The 19,412-nt window shown below is 41.6% G+C and overlaps 2 protein-coding genes across 6 annotated transcripts in view; one reads left to right on the top strand and one right to left on the bottom strand.

The window, feature by feature from the left end:
• Positions 1 to 4,670, top strand: part of CCDC38 (coiled-coil domain containing 38) — a 41,100-nt gene extending 36,430 nt beyond the window's left edge. For all 4 annotated transcript variants that reach the window (XM_054719371.1, XM_054719373.1, XM_028150298.2 and 1 more), the window contains 2 exons: positions 542 to 635; positions 4,105 to 4,670. In XM_054719371.1, the coding sequence (XP_054575346.1) occupies positions 542 to 635; positions 4,105 to 4,218 (208 nt within the window). In that variant the 3' untranslated portion in view covers positions 4,219 to 4,670. The remainder of the gene's footprint in view (positions 1 to 541; positions 636 to 4,104) is intronic.
• SNRPF (small nuclear ribonucleoprotein polypeptide F) lies at positions 121 to 13,454 on the bottom strand. 2 transcript variants are annotated; one of them, XM_054719374.1, is made up of 4 exons: positions 13,326 to 13,454; positions 11,374 to 11,499; positions 5,808 to 5,872; positions 121 to 407 (listed from the first exon to the last, which is right to left on the bottom strand). In XM_054719374.1, exons 1-4 carry the CDS (start codon positions 13,326 to 13,328, stop codon positions 404 to 406), a joined length of 198 nt encoding a protein of 65 aa, XP_054575349.1. In that variant the 5' UTR covers positions 13,329 to 13,454; the 3' UTR covers positions 121 to 403. The 2 variants fall into 2 exon arrangements, with proteins under 2 accessions (XP_054575349.1, XP_008143016.1); XM_008144794.3 differs by lacking the exon at positions 121 to 407 and adding an exon at positions 5,084 to 5,216 and having other exon boundaries at positions 13,326 to 13,453.
• Between the last annotated feature and the right edge of the window lie 5,958 nt (positions 13,455 to 19,412).

Raw genomic sequence — 19,412 nt, 5'->3', positions numbered from 1 at the left:
CATGTGGCTCGCAAGCCGCGGTTTGCCGACCACTGGTCTAGGTCATCTAATTTTATCATCACAGCCCTAAAGAAAACAAGACAAATTGTATTTGTTGGTTTTAATTTGAGAATACCATTCAAAAAGATTAACTGGAAAATGCACTTTTGTGGTAATTCACTTAACTACATACTTGTGACTAGTATACTTTTCTGTATATTTCAAATAAGGGAGGGGTGGATAACTGGAAGTTAATTTAAGTGACCATTGTACAGATTAACTGTGACATGCTGAATTTGAGTGATGAGAAGGCTTTACTGAGGTGCTTATTTAGACACAAGCGGGGATAGATTCTTACTTCTTCCAAAATGGTGGCATGCAATTTCTTCTCATTTCATCACAAATCAGATGTGTTGTTGAGATTTCACCTGAATATTCAAAAGCCATAGTTACGGGTGACGATGAATTATTACTTTCATTTAACCTTAATGGAAATAATATTTAGATGGGTCATTTACTTTCTGTGACTTATAGTTAGAAGAACATTTTCCCCTCTTGACAGGTTTCGTGAAGATAAAATGAGAGAAAAACAAAAACACCAAGAAGAAAGGCTAAGAGCTGCTCTGGAAAGAGCAGTAGCACAACCAAAGAAAAAGGTTTGTGTTTTGCTATTAATAGGTCCAGCTACATCAAAGTGTGAGTGCTTCTGGGTATAAAAACAAAATATCTAATTCACCGAATTTATCCGGGTTAAACTTCAGTAGTCTTTCATGCTCAGCTTCAATTGATCTCTCTCTGGTTCCTTGTTACTTTTAGAATAATTCAAATTAGGCCTACTTTTTAGTAAAAGAAACCTGTCCCTTCCTCTTTTTCTTTCCTTCCAGGTTTATGAAACCAGAAAATTTTAAAAACTAATTTTTTGAATAGGTAGTACAGACATATGGTTCCAAGTTCAAAAGAGTATTCAGTGCAAGTTGTCATCCTTAGTTTCCCCTGCCCCAGAGATAATCATTGCTAACAGTTTCATCTGAGTCCTTCTGGAAATAGCCTATGTATTTGTGTCAATTCTTCTTAACCCTTTGCACTCGCTTGCTTTTTTCTCGATTCCTTTATTCTAATGCTAACCGTGTCTAGTCACACTCGACATCCGAGTGCAAAAGGTTAATGGTAGCTGAGAACCTTGTTTCTTCCACTTAACAATGGAAATAGTGAACCTAGAGAATCCTATCTAAGAGTAATATGCCAATTGACCATCACTCCAACACACAAGATGGCTGCCCCCATGTGGACACAAGATGGTCGCCACAAGATGGCCAGCAGAGGAGGGTAGTCTGGAGGGACCAGGCCTGCAAGGGAGGGCATTTGGGGGCAATCGGGCCAACAGGGAGGGCAGTTAGGGGCAACCAGGCTGGCAAGGGAGGGCAATTAGGGGGACTAGGTTGGCAGGGGAGGGCAGTTAGGGGGACCAGGCTGGCAGGGGAGAGCAGTTAGGAGCAACCAGGCTGGCAGGGGAGGGCAGTTGGGAGCGACCAGGCCTGCAGGGGAGGGCAGTTGGGAGGGACAAGGCCTGCAGGGGTGGGCAGTTGGGAGAGACCAGGCCTGCAGGGGAGGGCAGTTGGGGGTGACCAGGCCTGCAGGGGAGGGCAATTGGGAGGGACAAGGCCTGCAGGAGTGGGCAGTTGGGGGGGACCAGGCCTACAGGGGAGGGCAGTTGGGGGCAACCAGTCTGGTAGGGGAGGGCAGTTAGGGGTGACCAGCTCAGCAGGGGAGGGCAGTTAGGGGGGAACCAGGCCTGCAGAGGAGAGCAGTTGGGGTGGACCAGGCCAAGAGGGGAGGGCAGTTGGGAGACCAGGCTTGCAAGGGAGGGCAGTTGGGGTAAACCAGGCCAGCAGGGGAGGGCAGTTGGGAGACCAGGCCTGCAAGGGAGGGCAGTTGGGGGCGATCAGGTTGGCAGAGGAGGGCAGTCAGGAGGGACCAGCCTGGCAGGGATGGGCAGTTAGGGGCAACCAGGCTGCCAGGGGAGGGCAATTAGGGGCAACCAGGCCTGCAGGGGAGGGCAGTTAGGGACAATCAGGCTGGCAGGCAGAAGCAGTTAGAGGCAATCAGGAAGGCAGGCAGGCGAGCAGTTGGGAGCCTGGCAGTTGGGAACCAGCAGTCCGGGATTGTGAGAGGGATGTCCAACTGCCCATTTAGGCCCGATCCCAAACAGGCAGCCAGACACCGTTTTAAGGGTCCCAGATTGGAGAGAATGCAGGCTGGGCTGAGGGACAACCCTCCCCCCCCATGCATGAATTTCGTGCACCGGGCCTCTAGTTACATATTAACTGGAAGGTTCTTCTAACCCTCATATTATAAAAATAATGACATTAATAGTTGGAGTTAAAATTATATCCCCGGTGTTACTTCAGATGTAGAAGACTAATCAGGACTGGAAGCCAAGGTTCTTTATATTGCAAGATCACCTGTTAAGAAGTTTGGGATTTGGCAGTCAGAGAGCTTATGGTCCATGCCGAGTATGGAGGGTCTTTTGTTTCCATATGCCACTTGCCCTCCTCTAGCTCTGGGTCTGAAATATATTCTAGGAACCCAGTTTCATGGCTATCTACAAAGCTAATGTGGAAATTGATTGTTAACACAGTGATAGCTAACCCATAGTGAATGCTTATTGTGCACCTCAGAACCAGCCTTTTCAGGTAAGGACTTGAAAAAAGTTCCAAAGTATGGTGATTGTAAATATGTATATCAAAAGGTTATGATTACCTTATTTTATTTAAATAAGCATTTAATCTTAAAAAGAATCTGTACCTCTCTAGTTCAGGTGTTCTTTCTATGAACACTTGAATTTTCCTCTTCCTCCCAAGAGAGAATTAACCACTCATTATTCTCCCACATGTATACACTCCACTAAGCCCACAAAATTGAAATGATTATTTAAAAATATATCCTTCCTTCTAGACCATGAATGCGTTTTATGACCTCTGTATCTCCACTGCCTAGCACACAGTAGATACTCAACAAATGTTTATTAAAAAACTAAAAATGAGAATGAAAACTAAAACTGGAAAATAGAAAATAAAAATGGTAATCTGATAAGTTGACAATGTATGAAAACCTGTGATAGAAGTTCTTACCTAGTTGGGATACTTCATCACTGGGAATTTTCTGATAGTATTAATAACAAAAGTAACCAAAGGAGATCACCAACAGTCAAAAAAATTCCGACTTTAGGAAAGGAATTCAGGGGTTCTGTTCCCCTAAGGCAGTGGTTCTCAACCTTTCTAATGCCACGACCCTTTAATACAGTTCCTCATGTTGTGGTGACCCCCAACCATAAAATTATTTTCGTTGCTACTTCATAACTGTAATATTGCTACTGTTATGAATCTAATGTAAATATCTGTGTTTTCTGATGGTCTTAGGCTCTTCAGCAGCGGTTCTCAACCTGAGGGTCACTGCAACCTTTGGGTCACCGCTGCTGTAGAGCCTAAGACCATCAGAAAACACAGATATTTACATTACGATTCATTACCAGTAACAAAATTACAGTTATGAAGTAGCAAAAAAAATAATTTTATGGTTGGGGGTCACCACATGAGGAACTATATTAAAGGACTGTGGCATTAGAAAGGTTGAGAACCACTGCCCTAAGGGCATTTTTGTTGCTATAATTATGGGGAGGAACTCTACTATTATTTAGTTCACTGGTGCCAGGAATGTCAAACATTCTGCAATGCAAGGGCCAGTCTCACATAGGGATAGTGCCCCTTTTGAGACACAATGGAGATGCCCCATCAAATCTCAATATTATATCATAGTTTTGTCATCCATTTGATAAAAATTCAGCTGTCAAAGCAAAACAAAAAAGTTTACAGAGGAAAGAGGATATAATTGAGTATATGCCCCAGAGAAAACGAATAGGTGTGAAACTAAGGATTTCCCTAAGCTTATCCTGGTGGGAACACCTCCAAGAGCCATCAGGATTACTAATGTTTAAAATCAATCCCTTTGTAATTGACTATTTACCACATTAAGTCGCATTATGCCTTGGAAAATCAAGTTAATATTAGTACTTATACTTCAACAGAAAAAGATTATTCTAAAGAATATTATTTCTTTTTGTTTCAGGTGGGAAGAAGACTTGTCTGTCGTTCAAAACCTACAACTGGTAACAAACATCAACTACGTTTAGTCAGGGATACAAGAGCAAAATCAATAGAGGAAGAATATTTTTTCACTTGAATTAGAAGCAGTAAGGCCAAATGTTTTAAGCATATTTTAAAGATTTTGGTTTACAGTAATCAAAATATTCTCCCCCATATGCTTACCTAATCAATGTGATGAACACATGCCCTTGTTCCAAAGGTTATAGGATTGGAAATGGGGAATTACTTTCTTTTGTTGAAGGCTTTTTATTATCCATTGCCTAAGTATTATTCTAAATATTATACATCTATACTTTGATTTGACTGAGTTGGGGATACACATCCAAAGTTATTTTATTGATGTAACTATACGGTTAATGATCATTAAACTGCAATAGTGGCATCCTCTGACAACATGAGACTTTGAAGTTATGTCTCAGAACATAATTGTGAGACTGGTTTTTAATTCTTATTAAGTACTGTTCAGAAACTTAATCCTCTTAAATGAACAAATCTTCAACCTAAATGTCAGTTCCCAATTTCTGTTGTGCTGTATATCCACAATCATTTTCATTTTAATTGATGTTTCATTTTAGCTATATGTGTATACTATTTAAGTGTACACTGTAATTTGTCTATTACTAAGTAAAATAATATATATTAATGCTAAGAAAATAGTTCACTGTATACATGTAAAAAATGGCTCAAAAAAACTTTAAAAGCAGTTGCATTTGAAAGGTCTCAGTTAATATATAATTACAAGAAAAGGGCTGAAATTCACCTTCATAAACATTTATAAAGCATATAAGTAATTCTCCTTTTTAGAAAAAAATAAGAACACTGGGCTTACGAAAGAATACCAACTTAAATGAAACTGGATAGCCTTTCTTTTATAAATAATTTTTCAGTTTTTTCAACATTGAGTTTTGCATGTAAATGTCTGAATATGAATAGTTCACAAGTCAAGTTGAAAAAACAAATTTTTATTGTCTAGAAATATATATAAAAAAATTTTCCCACAAAAGTTGCTATTCTCTCATTTCTCCATCTTCTTCCTCTTCTTCAACACCCCTGATATAAAGGACATTATTACACCTGTAAACAGAAACACAGTCCATTTTGTTGTTCCAACTGGAAACCATGTAATATCTGATTTACAATTACTAGATTTTTTCATTACAAAAATATTGAATGCTAAATTTATAACGTAGCATTTTTTCCTTTCTCTTTTTAAAGTTTTAACACTGATTCTTTACAAAGCACATGGCACTTATTTTCTCACCATGTGATGGTTACAAAATGGTATCTTTATGATCTTCCAAAGGGAATAACTAGAATTTGAAGGTATATAGTTCTAGAAAATGAGTATAACTAAATATCCTAGCAGCAGACCCAACTAAAATTAAAAAAAAAAGCTCTTTCAATTAAAACCACTAAAAAAGGTTACAGCTAAAAATAGAAAGTTTAATATCAGCACTAGAAAAATATTAAGGATGAATAGCTTCAATAACTTCAATCTTTGACAAGTTTAACAATTTCATACTCTAGAAGTCTAGTTGTAGAATAATATGGTAAATTAATTTTAAAAAGTAATTCTGAAACTGAGGCACTAAATTAGTTTTTTTAAACAGGTTATTTCTAATGTTCACCAGTAATTCCTTACATATACTACTACTGTTTTGTTACCTTATTAAAACTTCACCCAGGTGTCCAGACAAGGCTCCATCTATGTATTCTTCTGTGTTTGCAAGCTTAAAAAAAAAGAAAATATATTAATAGTATAGAAGGGAAATAGTTAAGACACACCTAATACCGGTGAGAGAACTTGTTAACCGAGACCTTTTTATATCAACTCATATTTATCTATAATTAATATTAGTTTTCTATTACTATTGTAGTACTTATGGTTTCATATAAATATTTGGTAAAGTTAACACTAATGTATGTAGAATATGTAGTAAAAATTGTTTCAACATAGTTTTTTTTATTAAATCTCGCAGTTGTGCAGTATTTCTTTCTAGTAGACATTAGAATAACATGTCAAGGAAGGAAATCTCCCAAATTATGAATAAGTTGATTAAAGTTTTCCAAAGCAGAAATTAACTTCTCTTGGAATAATAACTTTATAGTGTAGTATCATATTGAGGAATCCAATGGATGTACAAAAGTTATGGCTAAAATACTTTCATATTAGTCATCAACCAAAACAAAGACTTGAAGAATTTTTTTAAATTATGTGCTAATAAACAGGAAAACATGTTCTTAAAAGGAGGTTAAACAATAGAGTAACCTTACAAGCTTCCAGTTATAAAGTAAAGAAATTACTAGGATATAATCTATAGCACAGGAAATATAGTCAATAATATCACAATAACTTTGTACAGTGACAGATGCTTACTAGATTCATTATGATCACTCTGTAAGGCATATATACATACATATCCTATATAATAAAGAGGTAACTTGCAAATTAACCATCACTCCAACACACAAGATGGCCGCCCCCATGTGGACACAAGATGGCTGCCACAATATGGCTGGCAGGGGAGGGCAATTGTGGGCGATCAGGCCTGCAGGAAAGGGCAGTTGAGGGCAACCAGGACTGCAGGGGAGGGCAGTTAGGGGCAATCGGGCCAGCAGGGGAGCAGTTAGGCATCAATCAGGCTGGCAGGGGAGTGGTTAGGGGGTGATCAGGCTGGCAGGCAGAAGCAGTTAGGGGCAATCAGGCAGGCAGGAGAGCGGTTGGGAGCCAGCAGTCCTGCATTGTGAGAGGGATGTCCAACTTCCCGTTTAGGCCTGATCTCACTGGGATCAAGCCTAATCGGGCAGTCGGACATCCCTCGAGGGGTCCCAGTTTGGAGAGGGTGCAGGCTGGGCTGAGGGGAACCCCCCCCACCCCCCGCGCACAAATTTCATGCACCGGGCCTCTAGTATGTGTGTGTGTGTGTATACACACACACATATGTATATATACGGATACACACACACACACACACACACACACACACACACACACACACACTAGAGGCCCGGTGCATGAAAATTCATGCACTGAAGGGGGGCGTCCCTCAGCCGGCCTGCCCTCTCTCACAGTCCAGGAGCCCTCAGGAGTGGGAGGCAACCCAGCGATCGGGGGAAGGCGACACCCCCATCACAACTCTGCTGCTGCCACTACCAGCATCGCAAGCCTCGGCCAGCCCTGGGGTCTGGGCAGCTGCCATCCGAGGCTTGCCTGCACCTCAGGCATCGGCTGAGCAGCCGCCATCTGAGGCTTGCCTGTGCCTCGGGCCAGCCCTGGGTGGTTGGAGGACTGTGGAGGCAGGCGCACGGCAAGGTTAAACCGCCAGGAGGCGGGCCTGGCCGTGCTGTGTGCCTGCCACCCTGGTGAGGCTGAGGGGACTGCGTGCTGCCATCTTGTGGCTATGGGCGCCACCATCTTTGAGGGTGTGACAGTCAATTAGCATATTCCCTTATTGGCTGTGCGCACCGCCATCTTTGCGACGATGTGAGGGTCAATTAGCATATTCCCCTTTATTAGATAGGATATACATACACACAAACATACATCCTATCTAATAAAAGAGTAATATGTAAATTGACCATCCCTCTCACACACAAGCTGGCTGCCCCCATGTGGTTAAAGATGGCCACCCCATGTGGACACAAGATGTCTGACAGGGGAGGGCAGTTGTGGGCGACCAGGATAGCAGGGGAGGGCAGTTGGGAGGGACCAGGCCTGCAGGGGAGGACAGTTGGGGGATGACCAAGCCTGCAGGGGAGGACAGGTAGGGGCAACTAGGCCTGCAGGGGAGGGGAATTGGGGGCGACCAGCCCGGCAGAGGAGGGCAGTCAGGGATGACCAGGCTGGCAAGGGAGGGCAGTTAGGGGTTACCAGGCCAGCAGGTGAGGGCAGTTGGGAGCGACGAGACCTGCAGGGGAGGGCAGTTAGGACGACCAGGCTGACAGGGGAGCAGTTTGGTGTCGATCAGGGTGGCAGTTTGGTGTCGATCAGGGGAGTGGTTAGGGGGTGATCAAGCTGGCAGGCAGAAATGGTTAGGGGCAATCAGGCAGGCAGGCGAGTGGTTGGCAGCCAGCAGTCCTGGATTGTGAGAGGGATGTCCGAGTGCCCGTTTAGGCCCGATCCCACGATCCCAGTGGGATCGGGCCTAAACGGGCACTCGGACATCCCTTGAAGGGCCCCAGATTGGAGAGGGTGCAGGCTGGGCTGAGGGAACCCCACCCCCACCCCCTATGCATGAATTTTGTGCACCCGGCCTCTAGTGTGTGTGTGTGTGTGTGTGTGTGTTGTCCTAAACAATGTATACACACTTTTAAGGCGAAGGAATGAAATAGCAAACACCAAGAATCATTTTGTTGGGTATTTGTGCGCCCTCAATTCGCCGACTGTTGCCAGTTTAGTACCATAAACTTTGTCTTTTATGTATCCCCATAAAAAAGTCTCGTGGATAAATTTTCTTTGTTCAAAGCTTAATTTGGGCCCTAGCCGGTTTGGCTCAGGGATAGAGCATCGGCCTGTGAACTGAAAGGTTCGATTCTGATCAAGGGCACATGCCCAGGTTGTGGGCTTTATCCCCAGTGGGGGACTTGCAGGAGGCAGCCGATCCATGATTCTCTCTCATCATGGATGTTTCTCTCTCTCTCTCCCTCTTCCTTCCTCTCTGAAATCAATAAAAATATATTTTTAAAAAGCTTAATTTGGCTTCACTCATTATTTCAAATCAGTTAAACTTGAAAAGGAGTGAAAATTAAGTGAGTTATCAGCTGTTAAAGTGTGTATACATTTTTGGGAGACACTTTGAAGAATTATAAAGGCAGTGTTTGTACTTCAACTACATTTTCAAACTTCCAGTAGCATTTTATGATGAATTTCCTTTGTACAAAGCTTAGTTTGGTGGAAATAAAAACATCAATTGAGCTATCAGCTGTTAAGGTATGTATTACATGTTTTTTGGGACACCCTAGGTAGATAGATATAAAATCACTATGTTATATGCATAAAACTAAGTATTATATTAACTATACTTTATTTTGACCCCAAACTCCTTAGGAACTGGGATTTGATATTCATAAATATTTAAATTCAACATTTTCTTTACTATTCTGGCTTGTGGGTTACATACCTACTATGCGATAAAACATTTTATACAGGGATTTGATATAGCCTTCATGTTTCAACATTTAAAAGTTTTTAAAAAGTAACATTTATAGGTAGGGAACTATATTACTCTAATTTCAGATCAAAATGTTTAGCTTTCTTCTACATATAGGTAGACTTTACTTTTAATTTTTAAAAATCACAATCCATATAATGGGCACTCAATAAATATGTGCTAAGAGGACAAACTCAAAAGCATCATCAATATAGTTACGTTACTTCAAAACTGGCAAGTTCACTAGGAAGTTACATTACTTAAAAAAATTTATTCTTTATTGTTGAAGAAAGTTACATTACTTTTGAAACCAAATATTTGGCAAGTATTCTTTACTCCTTTTTTTAATTGAGGTACAGATTCGTGCACCGGTGGGGTTCATAGGCCTGGTTTGTGGGGATTGGGCCAAAACTGGCTCTGTAACATCCCCCGAGGGGTCCTGGATTGCAAGAGGGTGCAGGCCAGGCTGGGGCCAGGGAGGGACCACAGGAGGGCTCCAGGGTGTGTCCAGCCCATCTTTCCCAGTCCCAGATTGGCTGGACCCCAGCAGCAAGCTAACCTACTCGTTGGAGAATCTGCCCCTGGTGGTCGGTGCGTGTCATAGCAACTGGTCGAATGGTGGAACGGTTGGAGGGACAATTAGTATATTAGGCATATATATATATATATATATATATATATATATATGTAATTCCATAACATAAAATTCACTCTTAAAGTATACAAGTCAGTGGTTTTACCTATATTCATAAAGTTGTATGTATAACCATCACCATTAAGTGTGGAACATTTTCAGCACAAGAGCTATGCTCTTCAGATTTTTTATGGCCTTGATAAATGATTACTGTTTAGGGAATTTTCCAGGCCAAACCATGCTCTATATAAATTATGGGGACATGAGTATCATTTGTTCAGGTAGAAAATAGTATGGCTATTCCTCAAGAAATTAAAGAATTACTGTATGACTCAGCAATTACATTTCTGATATATAACTAAAAACAGAGACTGAAGCAGATATTTGTATAGCCATGTTCATTGCATTAGTTACACTAGTCATAATGGGGAAATAATCCAAATGTCCAGTAGAAGAATGGATTAAAATGCAGAGTATACATATAACGAAATATTATTTCCATAAAAAGAAATTCTGAAATATGCTATACCATGAATGAGCCTTGAAAATATGCTATAAGTCAAAAGGACAAATATTGTAGGATTCCATTTATATGAGGTACCTTTAATAGAGAGAAAAAAAAATAGTATTTTCCAAGGGACTAGAGACAACAGAAATGGGGAATTACTGTATTTTTTAATGGGTATGGAATTTCACTTTGGGATTGAGTTATACACTTGAAAATGGTGAAAGTGGCACATTTTGTTATCACAATTTTTTAAAAAGTTCACAGAAATATTCACAGAAGCTAGTATAAGAGACATGCAGTCAATTGACCAATTCATTTGGCTAATGTCTTTTCTCTCAAGAAATCCTTTTATGGAATTACTCTGATGTTGTGCTTTCAGCATTCAGACTTTGCCCTAACTGGTTTGCTCAGTGGCTAGAGCATCAGCCTGTGTACTGAAGGGTCCCAGGTTCAATTAGTCAAGGGCACATGCCAGAGTTGTGGGCTCAATCCCCAGTAGGGGGCATGCAGGAGGCAGCCAATCAATGATTCTCTTATCATTGATGTTTCCATCTCCCCCTCTCCCTTCCTCTCTGAAATTAAAAAAAAATTTTTTTTTTTTTTAAAGTAAGAATTTTACTTGAAAAAATTTTTGCAGAGTTAAGTCCTGAGAGAGGGTTTCCTTTTTCTGCAAATTTGTATTTTCCCCTTCTGGCAAAAGGAATCAAATGTCTGAGCTCTTCTTACTTTTAACAACTAGGGGTCAAATCTGTGGCTGTATTTTGGTTTAACATGTCTCATACGCAGCTTATCACATCCTCCCTGATTTTGACTTTTCCCCCTGAATTTTTGCTTTATCAACTTAATTAACTGCATTCTCATAAGTCACACTAAACCTTAGAGGAGTAAGGTGAAGAAAAAGAAATGCAATGTAATGATTTTTATAATTCTTTAGCTTACCTGCATGTTCATATAGCCATCTACAGATACCAGGTAGCCTTTGTACTCCATTCCCCACTTAAGTTTCACCATTACTGGCTTTCCTGTTAATCCATTGAGGAAAGGTTTGGGATTGAGGGGCAAACTCTGCACAAAGAACAAAAAAAGAACTCAATTATTTTCCGGAGCTCAGTGCCCACCACCTACTCTTACCAAATCACCAATTTTTATGGTATCACTTTTATTTATTAAAGACCATCAAAAATATTTAAATACCCAGGTAGCCAATTTCCTCTTCCACCATCAAAATGTACACAAATATTCATTATTTCCTTAGGAAACACTGAATAGCTATTAAACATCACTCACTGTTCCAGGTTACAAAGAAACAAAGACAGTTAAAAAAAAAAAATGCAGGTGTCAGTCCCTGTCCTCAAGAAGCTCACAGTGGGAGGAGGAAGGGCAAAACACATACAAATAAACTATTGCAAGGTTGTAAGAGGAGATATGCTATGTACAAGGGTACCAACCAATCCAGTGTTGAGAGAAGGAAAGGTTGCCTGAAATGAGCAATGCTTCCATTTTAAAGGATGAGATAAATTCCCAAGGGGAAAACAGCTGTTCTAGGCAGAGGAGACCAGGAGGGAAGAATGAAGCAACCAACAATTCAGTGCTGTCAGACTCCCAATATGCGACTACAGAACGAAGCAGGGGCACCTGACAGTCTTTTGCTTGAATTCTAGAAACTAGGACTGGGTCTCACTTGACGTCAGTGCCTCTGACATGTGAGCTATCACTTAACGTTTGTTTATTCAGCAAAGCAGTGGTTACCCTAGTAATCACACACTTCTTTCCCTTCATCTGCTCACCCATCAGCCCAAAGAACCAAGAAGCTTAGCGACTAAACCCCTTTTAAAAAAGAATATTCAGAGTTATCTAAGGACAAGGGGAGTGCTGCAATAACTTCCCAATGAGTCTCCAGTTTTCACTCTTGTCTTTCTCCAACTTATTATCCACACAGCAACTGTTATTTTTTTTTATCATATCATATTTCTGCTTAAAATGCTTCAATGGCTGCTGCCCATTGCAGTTGGAGTAGAATCCAGACCTCCTAATGTGGCCTGAGAGGTCTTGCCTGACGCTAACTATTCATGCAAGAAACTGTGGTTTCCGTTAATTCCTCCAAGGGGTCGAGCCTTATGTCGGGCCTCAGGGCCAATCAATGCTCCTGTTTCCTGAGCTTGGTACACTCTCCCTCCAGCTCTTTAAGGGGCTGAATTTCCTATCATTTGGGTTTCGGGTTAAATCCCTCCCCTTTCCAGGGATGCTACCCCTGGCCGCTCTTCTAAGGTACCATCGCGCCCCCTCACAGCAACCCGTTTGCTTCCTTCTTAGCACTGATTATTTGTAATTATGTATTTTTCTGTTGTTATTTGATTAATGTCTGTCTCCCACTCCCGACAGAAATTAACCCAGACCGAGGTCGGCATCAGTACTTTTCACCTCAGAGTCCTACCGCCTAGCACAGCATCCGGCAGGTAGCATGCACTCAGTAAAATATTTGTTAAACGGACAAAGGAATGCTCCAAAGCCTGGGCTCTGGGCTCAGAGCGCGGCGGCGCTGCGAGTCCCATCGTGGAATGGAAGCGGGCTTTCCTTTCAGAGCGGGCCGTGAGAAACCTCTTCGTCCTTACCCGGACCCTGCGGCCCCAGCCAGCAAAGGATATCTCAGGCTCAGATCCAAAACGAAGCGGAGAGGAAGGCAGCAGGGCCACTCCTGGGCGGCGGAGGGCGGCGGAAGGGGCGCGCGCCGCGGGCCCCGGAGCAGCCAAGAAAGGGCTGCCGGCCGCCTGCGCGGCGCCTCACGCGGATGAATGGGAAAGGCGCGAACCAACCACCAGGCCCAGCGACGCTGAGCACCCGCGCGCTCTCTCTGTCTCTCTGGAGACTCCATCCCTTCTCTTCCTCCTTACCATCGCGACAACGAGCAAACGCTGTAGGCTCCTCGCCGCCGACCCAGCTCTTCGTCCGTCCCTGGTGCCTGGAGCGCCTAGCCCAGCTCGGACCGCGAGAAATGGCCGCCCAAAAGCAGCGTGACCTTTTACCTCCGACTACTGCTCTTCCGCTCCTGTGATTGGACGCAGAGAGATAGGTGCTGATTGGAGGAGATGGTGAGCGGTGTATCCTAGCAACCAGCGATGCTGCGCGCCGTGGATCCTTCCGCGCCAGCCTTTGGGACGCCTCCGCCCCTTCGACTCGCGAGGCCCCCGTGCGAGACTGCGGCGATAGTGAGGCCGGCGGGGTTTCTGGTCCGCTCTCCAGCCTCGAGGTGCCGTGCACCCTAGACTTCTCGCCAGCTTGGCAGACGGGGGTTTCCTGGGTCCCTTTACGGCCTAAGAACGAGTTCGGGGCTCTCGAGTGTCTTCCTCGCTCTCCCTCAGGTTCTGTGATTTGGGGGCTCCTCTGCCGTCGCTCCCTTCTACCTGACTGTTCACCATTCTGTAGTGCTCATTTCGACCCACTTAAAACATGTGGGAGAAGCAAGGCCGAGGGAGGTGAAACGCACCCAAGAAAGTCACGTACAGAATATGTTTCAGATGAGGTCATATCGGGTCTAGAATATGGTGCGGTGGGCTGGCTCCCTGCCAGCAGAGACCTGGTGCAGCCCTTTTTTTCGTGTAGAATATTTATAAATTAAGGACGTGGGGGATTTTTTAAAATATATATATTTTATTGATTTTTTACAGAGAGGGAGAGAGAGTTAGAAACATCGATGAGAGAGAAACATCCATCAGCTGCCTCCTGCACACTCCCTACTGGGGATGTGCCCGCAACCAAGGTACATGCCCTTGACTGGAATTGAACCTGGGACCCTTGAGTCCGCAGGCCGACACTCTATCCACTGAGCCACACCGGTTAGGGCGGACGTGGGGGATCTTGACACTATGCCTGACTATCCTTGAGAGCGTAAGGGTGTCATTGGTCACAATTTCACTTGTTTTTCCCCCCAGTTCAGACTTGCAGCTCGCTCAGATCTGAAATGCCTAATGCAGTTCTTGGAGAAGACACACTTTTAGTAGTACTGTTTTTTTTGTTTTTTGTTTTTTGTGTGTTTTTTTTGGTTTTGTTCTTGCAGCGCCAAGGAGATGAATTTGGGCTTTCAGGTTAAATGTTGAGTATTGAGGCCTTGTGGAGAAGTGGGGAAGTCCGGAGGCAGCCTGAGCTCAGAACCTCCGTCCATCGCGTGAGGGTAGTGACGGGCAGTTTCTTAACTTCCTAAGGCTGCGTTTCAAACCTCGGCTGTGCGTGGCTTAAACTAGCCACAGCTTCGTGGGGGTTAAATAATGAATGAGGAGAGGTTAGGACTGTGGTTGGCCCTGTAAGGGCTCTGTAGATGGTAACTGTAATTTTCATGTTGTCCCTGCAAATGTTGGAGAATGCTGACAAAATACAGCAATTTTTTGGTATAGTTTATGCCAAAGAGTTGGAATTATTTACCCCAGAGTTCAGTGGGTTTTTTCCTTAGTTCCAGAATCATTTAAATGGATATTTAGCTTTTGTACAGACTTGGCGCTCCTCCCATGTGCCAGGCTCCTTCACAGTTGTTATAATGGAAATCCTACTACACAGACCCATCTAGTAGTTACAGCCCCATTTCTGAGATGAGAAACAAGCTGAGCAGGTAACTTGTGCAGGGCCAAGCTGGGGTTCAACCTGAAAATTCTTTACTTTTTCTACTTTATGAAGCTAACTTTCAAAAGCTCAATATATAATTTAGAAGTCTTATTTAGAACTTATTTTTTTTAATTTTTTCATTGAATTTATTAGGGTGACATTGGTTGATAAAATTATATACCGTAGGTTTCAGTTGTACAGTTCTATAATACATCATCTGTGTATTCACCACCCCAAGTCAAGTCTCCTTATGTCACCATTTATCCCCCCTTTACTCCCTTCTACCTCTCCCACCCCTTTTCCTCTGGTAATCACCATACTGTTGTCTGTGTCTATAAGGGTTTATTTTTTTTTTGGGGGGGGGGGAGTGATTGTTTGTTTGTTTGCTTGCTTAATCCCTTTACCTTTTATACCGAGTCCTCCAATCCCCCTCCCCTCTGACAGCTGTCAGTCTGTTCTCTGTATCAATGAGTCTGTTTCTATTTTGTTAGTTTACTTTGTTCATTAGATTTCACATATAAGTGAAATCTCATGGTATTTGTAGAAAACTTAATTTTTAGATATACTTTAGAAGACTTATTTTTTAGTTGCTATTTCAGTGAAGGGAAACAAAACATTACTGTAATCTATATTAAAATGGTTGTGTTTAAAGTTGGTTTTTCTCCTTATGTTAAATATTAATCTCATGTGGATCCTAAAGCAAATTAAATCTGAAACATTACTGGAGGCAAAAAATAACAAAACTGAAGATGTCCTACTTCAGGCACATAACAAAAGGCAGGGTTCTTCAGAAAAGACAATAATTCTGGGAAAAATAGAAGGCAGCAGGAAAAGAAGAAGACCAAATATGAGATGGGTTGACTCCATAAAAGATGCCAGAGCTGAGTGGTTGTTGAGGAGAGGACATTGTGGAATGGCCAAGAGTCATAGGTTTATTCACACTAAGTTCTAGCAATGATCAGGCTATGCTAATTGTAGCTGCTGCAATTCTGAAAACAAAACATTTTAAACATTGCACTTGGTACCATATATTTGGTCAAGTCCCTGGACCTCTCCAGGCCTTAGTTTTGCACTAGTCAAATTAAGGGGACTTGTATGCATGCATATAAGCATAAACAATGGACGCAAAACTCTGGGGGGGGGGGAGGGCATGTGTGGGTGTGGGGTGGGGGGGTAATAGTAAGATATGTACACATATAATACCTCAATAAAAATATTTTTTAAAAAAAAGAAAAAAAAAGAATAAAGTTGAGACTCAAAAGAGAAAAAAAAAAAATTAAGGGATTGAAACAGATTATTTTAAGGGCCTTTCTAGCTTCAATATACTATTACTAGAGGCCCGATGCATGAAATTCGTGCAAGGGGCTCAGCCCCCACCACCTCCGCGGCCGGGGACCTCTGCCTCCTCTGCCTCGCCCCCCACTCCCCGCCCCTCGCCGAGGCTTCATCCGGAAGGATGTCCCAAAGGATGTCCAGTCTAATGAGCATATTACGCTTTTATTATTATAGATTCTCTGATACTTTATTTTTTAAAATATATTTTATTTATTTTTTACAGAGAGGAAGGGAGAGGGATAGGGAGTTAGAAACATTGATCAGCTGCCTCCTGCACACCCTACTGGGGATGTGCCCACAACCAAGGTACATGCCCTTGACCGGAATCAAACCTGGGACCCTTCAGTCCGCAGGCCGACGCTCTATCCACTGAGCCAAACCAGTTAGGACTCTGATATTTTAAATTAATAACTGGAAAAAAAAGATTAAAATAAAGAATATCACTTCCGTTGTAACTATGCTTTGAATTATAGATTAGTTATAATTTATTATCAATTATTAATACATATTAATTACTTTTCAGTTTGGGCAACAATAAGTTTCTTGTAGATTAAACCTTTCAGTGTTCCATGTATGTTGAGAACACTAGGCAGTAAAATATAATTATTTTAAAAGCATACAGTGTAAAGTGAGATTTTGCAGTGATGTTAATACTTGTATCTTGATTCTCAGAGTACAGTACAGCAATTAAAAATGTGATAAATAAGAAGGAAAACTAAAACTGGTTCTGTTTCTGCCTGATTATAGATAACAGGTTAATCTCCTTATGTTAAATATTCAATATGAAAAGATAATTTATCAGCAGAAATACTTTTATTCATACTAGAATTCATTTATTAATAATTATTTAGACTCAATTAAAAAATTTCTTTTCCCTATATGTGCATATTCTGTTTGGGGAAATGTCTAGACTGTTCTTGGAACTATATAATAATAATAATAATAATAAGAATAAGAAGGAGGAGGAAGAGGATAAGGAGGAGGAGGAGAAGAAGAAGAAGGAGAAAGCCTGCAGCAGCAATAGCACCGTAATGGCTGCCATTTATTGAGCACTTATGTGCCAGTGCTTTACATAAATTATCTCATTTAATCCTTGCAATGTTGTGAAGTAGGTATTATTAGCTAGAGTTGTTAAGTAACTTGCTCAAAGTCCCACAAGGAATATACCTTTAAGTCAGGATCTTTCTTTCTCCAAACTTTGCTCCTTTAGCTCTTCTAATCCAAACTGTAAGAACCTCAGGGAAAACAAACAAAGCATCTTAATTCCACACATAGTTCATAGCCTCAGTAAGATAGTGAAATTCCTATACTGCAGACTGAGTGTGAATTATTTTGAGAGATGTGACTGTCGACTTAATTACCCATACACATGACCTTCTGTATCGTATCAGATTCATCTGTCAGTCTCTGAGTCAGGCTTTGGTGAGTGGTCAAAATTAAGATCACTCATATCAGAATGTCTGCTATGCTCTATTTCATTCTCTGTCTATAAGCAGAGGACACATAAACAGCTAGCTTCTGGGAGTTTAGAGGAAGATTTAACTTCTTACAAACCTACCACCTCTTTTATTTTTATTTAAATATGTTTTTATTGAGTTTTAGAGAGAGAGGAAGGGAGAGCGATAGAGCGATAAAAACACCAATGAGAGAGAAACATCCTCCTGCATGACCCCCTACTGGGGATTGACCCTGCAACCCAAGCACGTGCCTTAACCTGTTAACATGGGTCAAGGCTCAACTACTGAACCACACAGGCCTGGCACTACTTCCTCTTTTGAATAGTAGTCCTTCATAGGCTTGCTTAAATAGACCTTTTCCTATGACATCCCCCCCCCCCCGCCCCCACCCTGCTGATTCTGAATGAACAGGTTCTCAGCCCCCTGCTGACTGGTGAATATATTGCTTATCCTCATCTTTACTCTTTACTGATAGTCTTCATAGTAACTTGCTTAGAAGACAAATGGCATTGCAGAATCTCTGTCAACTGATTAAGGAAGAATCAATCTTGGTAGATTCCTGCCAAATACCCCTACCATTTTAATGTGAACTATCAACAGTTTTTGTCATGATGGAAGAAGGAAAGGATGATACTAAGAACTATTGCCTTCTGTCAAAAGCAGCATACTGTCTATTTGCATTGTTTTTAGAGAGTATTTAATGAAGTCAACATATAGATCATGCATAGCATATTGCCTTTGCACATGCTGTTCCCTCTGCATGGAATGCCTTTCTCTTCCTTCTCTGCCTACCTTCCCAGAGCCAGTCCAAATAATACATTCAATAGGAGCCCTTCCCAGACTCCCATGGCACCACTCTTTCCTCAGGTTCTGACAACACTTTTTTCCTACCTCTGGTATAGCAATTAACAAGTTGCAGAACAGTCTGTATAATTATTTGTGTGTCTTGACTCAACTGGAAGCTTCTTGAACACAGTGTGCTTATTCATCTTTGCATCCCCTGCACACAGAACAGTGCCTAGCGCAGAGTAGGTGCTGGGTTACTGATTGTTAAATAACTTCCCTGCTATAGTGTGAGATTTTTCTTGCTGGGGTCCAGACCCATATTCATATCTTGTTTTAATTATTTTCATAAAGTAATAATAAGTATTCTCCTATTTATTGATTTCCTCTATACATCTGTTTATATCACATTCCTAATTTGTATATATATATATATGTGTGCTCTCCTGTCTTTCTATTTTTTTTTTCTGGAGAGAAATATGTTAAAATGTTAACAATAGCTTTCTCTGGTGATAAAATTATGGGTTATTTTTATTCTATTTTTTCCAAATATTCAGAAATAGTTTATTTTTATATTTTTCTGTTTTCTCCAAATGTCTATAGATTCACAAAAGATACTTAAAGAAAAATATATTTCTTTATTTCCAAATAAGGGAACCGAGGCCAGGAACATTACATAGGTAGATCATGGCTTAGATTGGAGCCAGGAAACCTGCACTGGCTCAGCCACTTTTTGCTGTAAGGTAAGAACCATGAAAACCACCATGATTCCTCCAGCTCTCATCTGACATGAAGAAACTGAACCACTAA

The sequence above is a fragment of the Eptesicus fuscus genome, chromosome 7, assembly GCF_027574615.1.
Source record: "Eptesicus fuscus isolate TK198812 chromosome 7, DD_ASM_mEF_20220401, whole genome shotgun sequence".
NCBI classification, from domain to species: domain Eukaryota; kingdom Metazoa; phylum Chordata; class Mammalia; order Chiroptera; family Vespertilionidae; genus Eptesicus; species Eptesicus fuscus.
The sequence above is the reverse complement of the archived record's forward strand: the minus strand, read 5'-3'. Positions and strand labels throughout refer to the sequence as shown.

What these genes read in the sequence shown, in the direction of transcription:
- SNRPF (XM_008144794.3), bottom strand. An exon ending in ATGGCTATATGAACATGCAG is followed by an intron (nt 5,873 to 11,373) that starts GTAAGCTAAAGA and finishes TTTTTTTTTAAG; the next exon opens with CTTGCAAACACAGAAGAATA. An exon ending in CTGGGTGAAGTTTTAATAAG is followed by an intron (nt 5,217 to 5,807) that starts GTAACAAAACAG and finishes TTCTGTTTACAG; the next exon opens with GTGTAATAATGTCCTTTATA.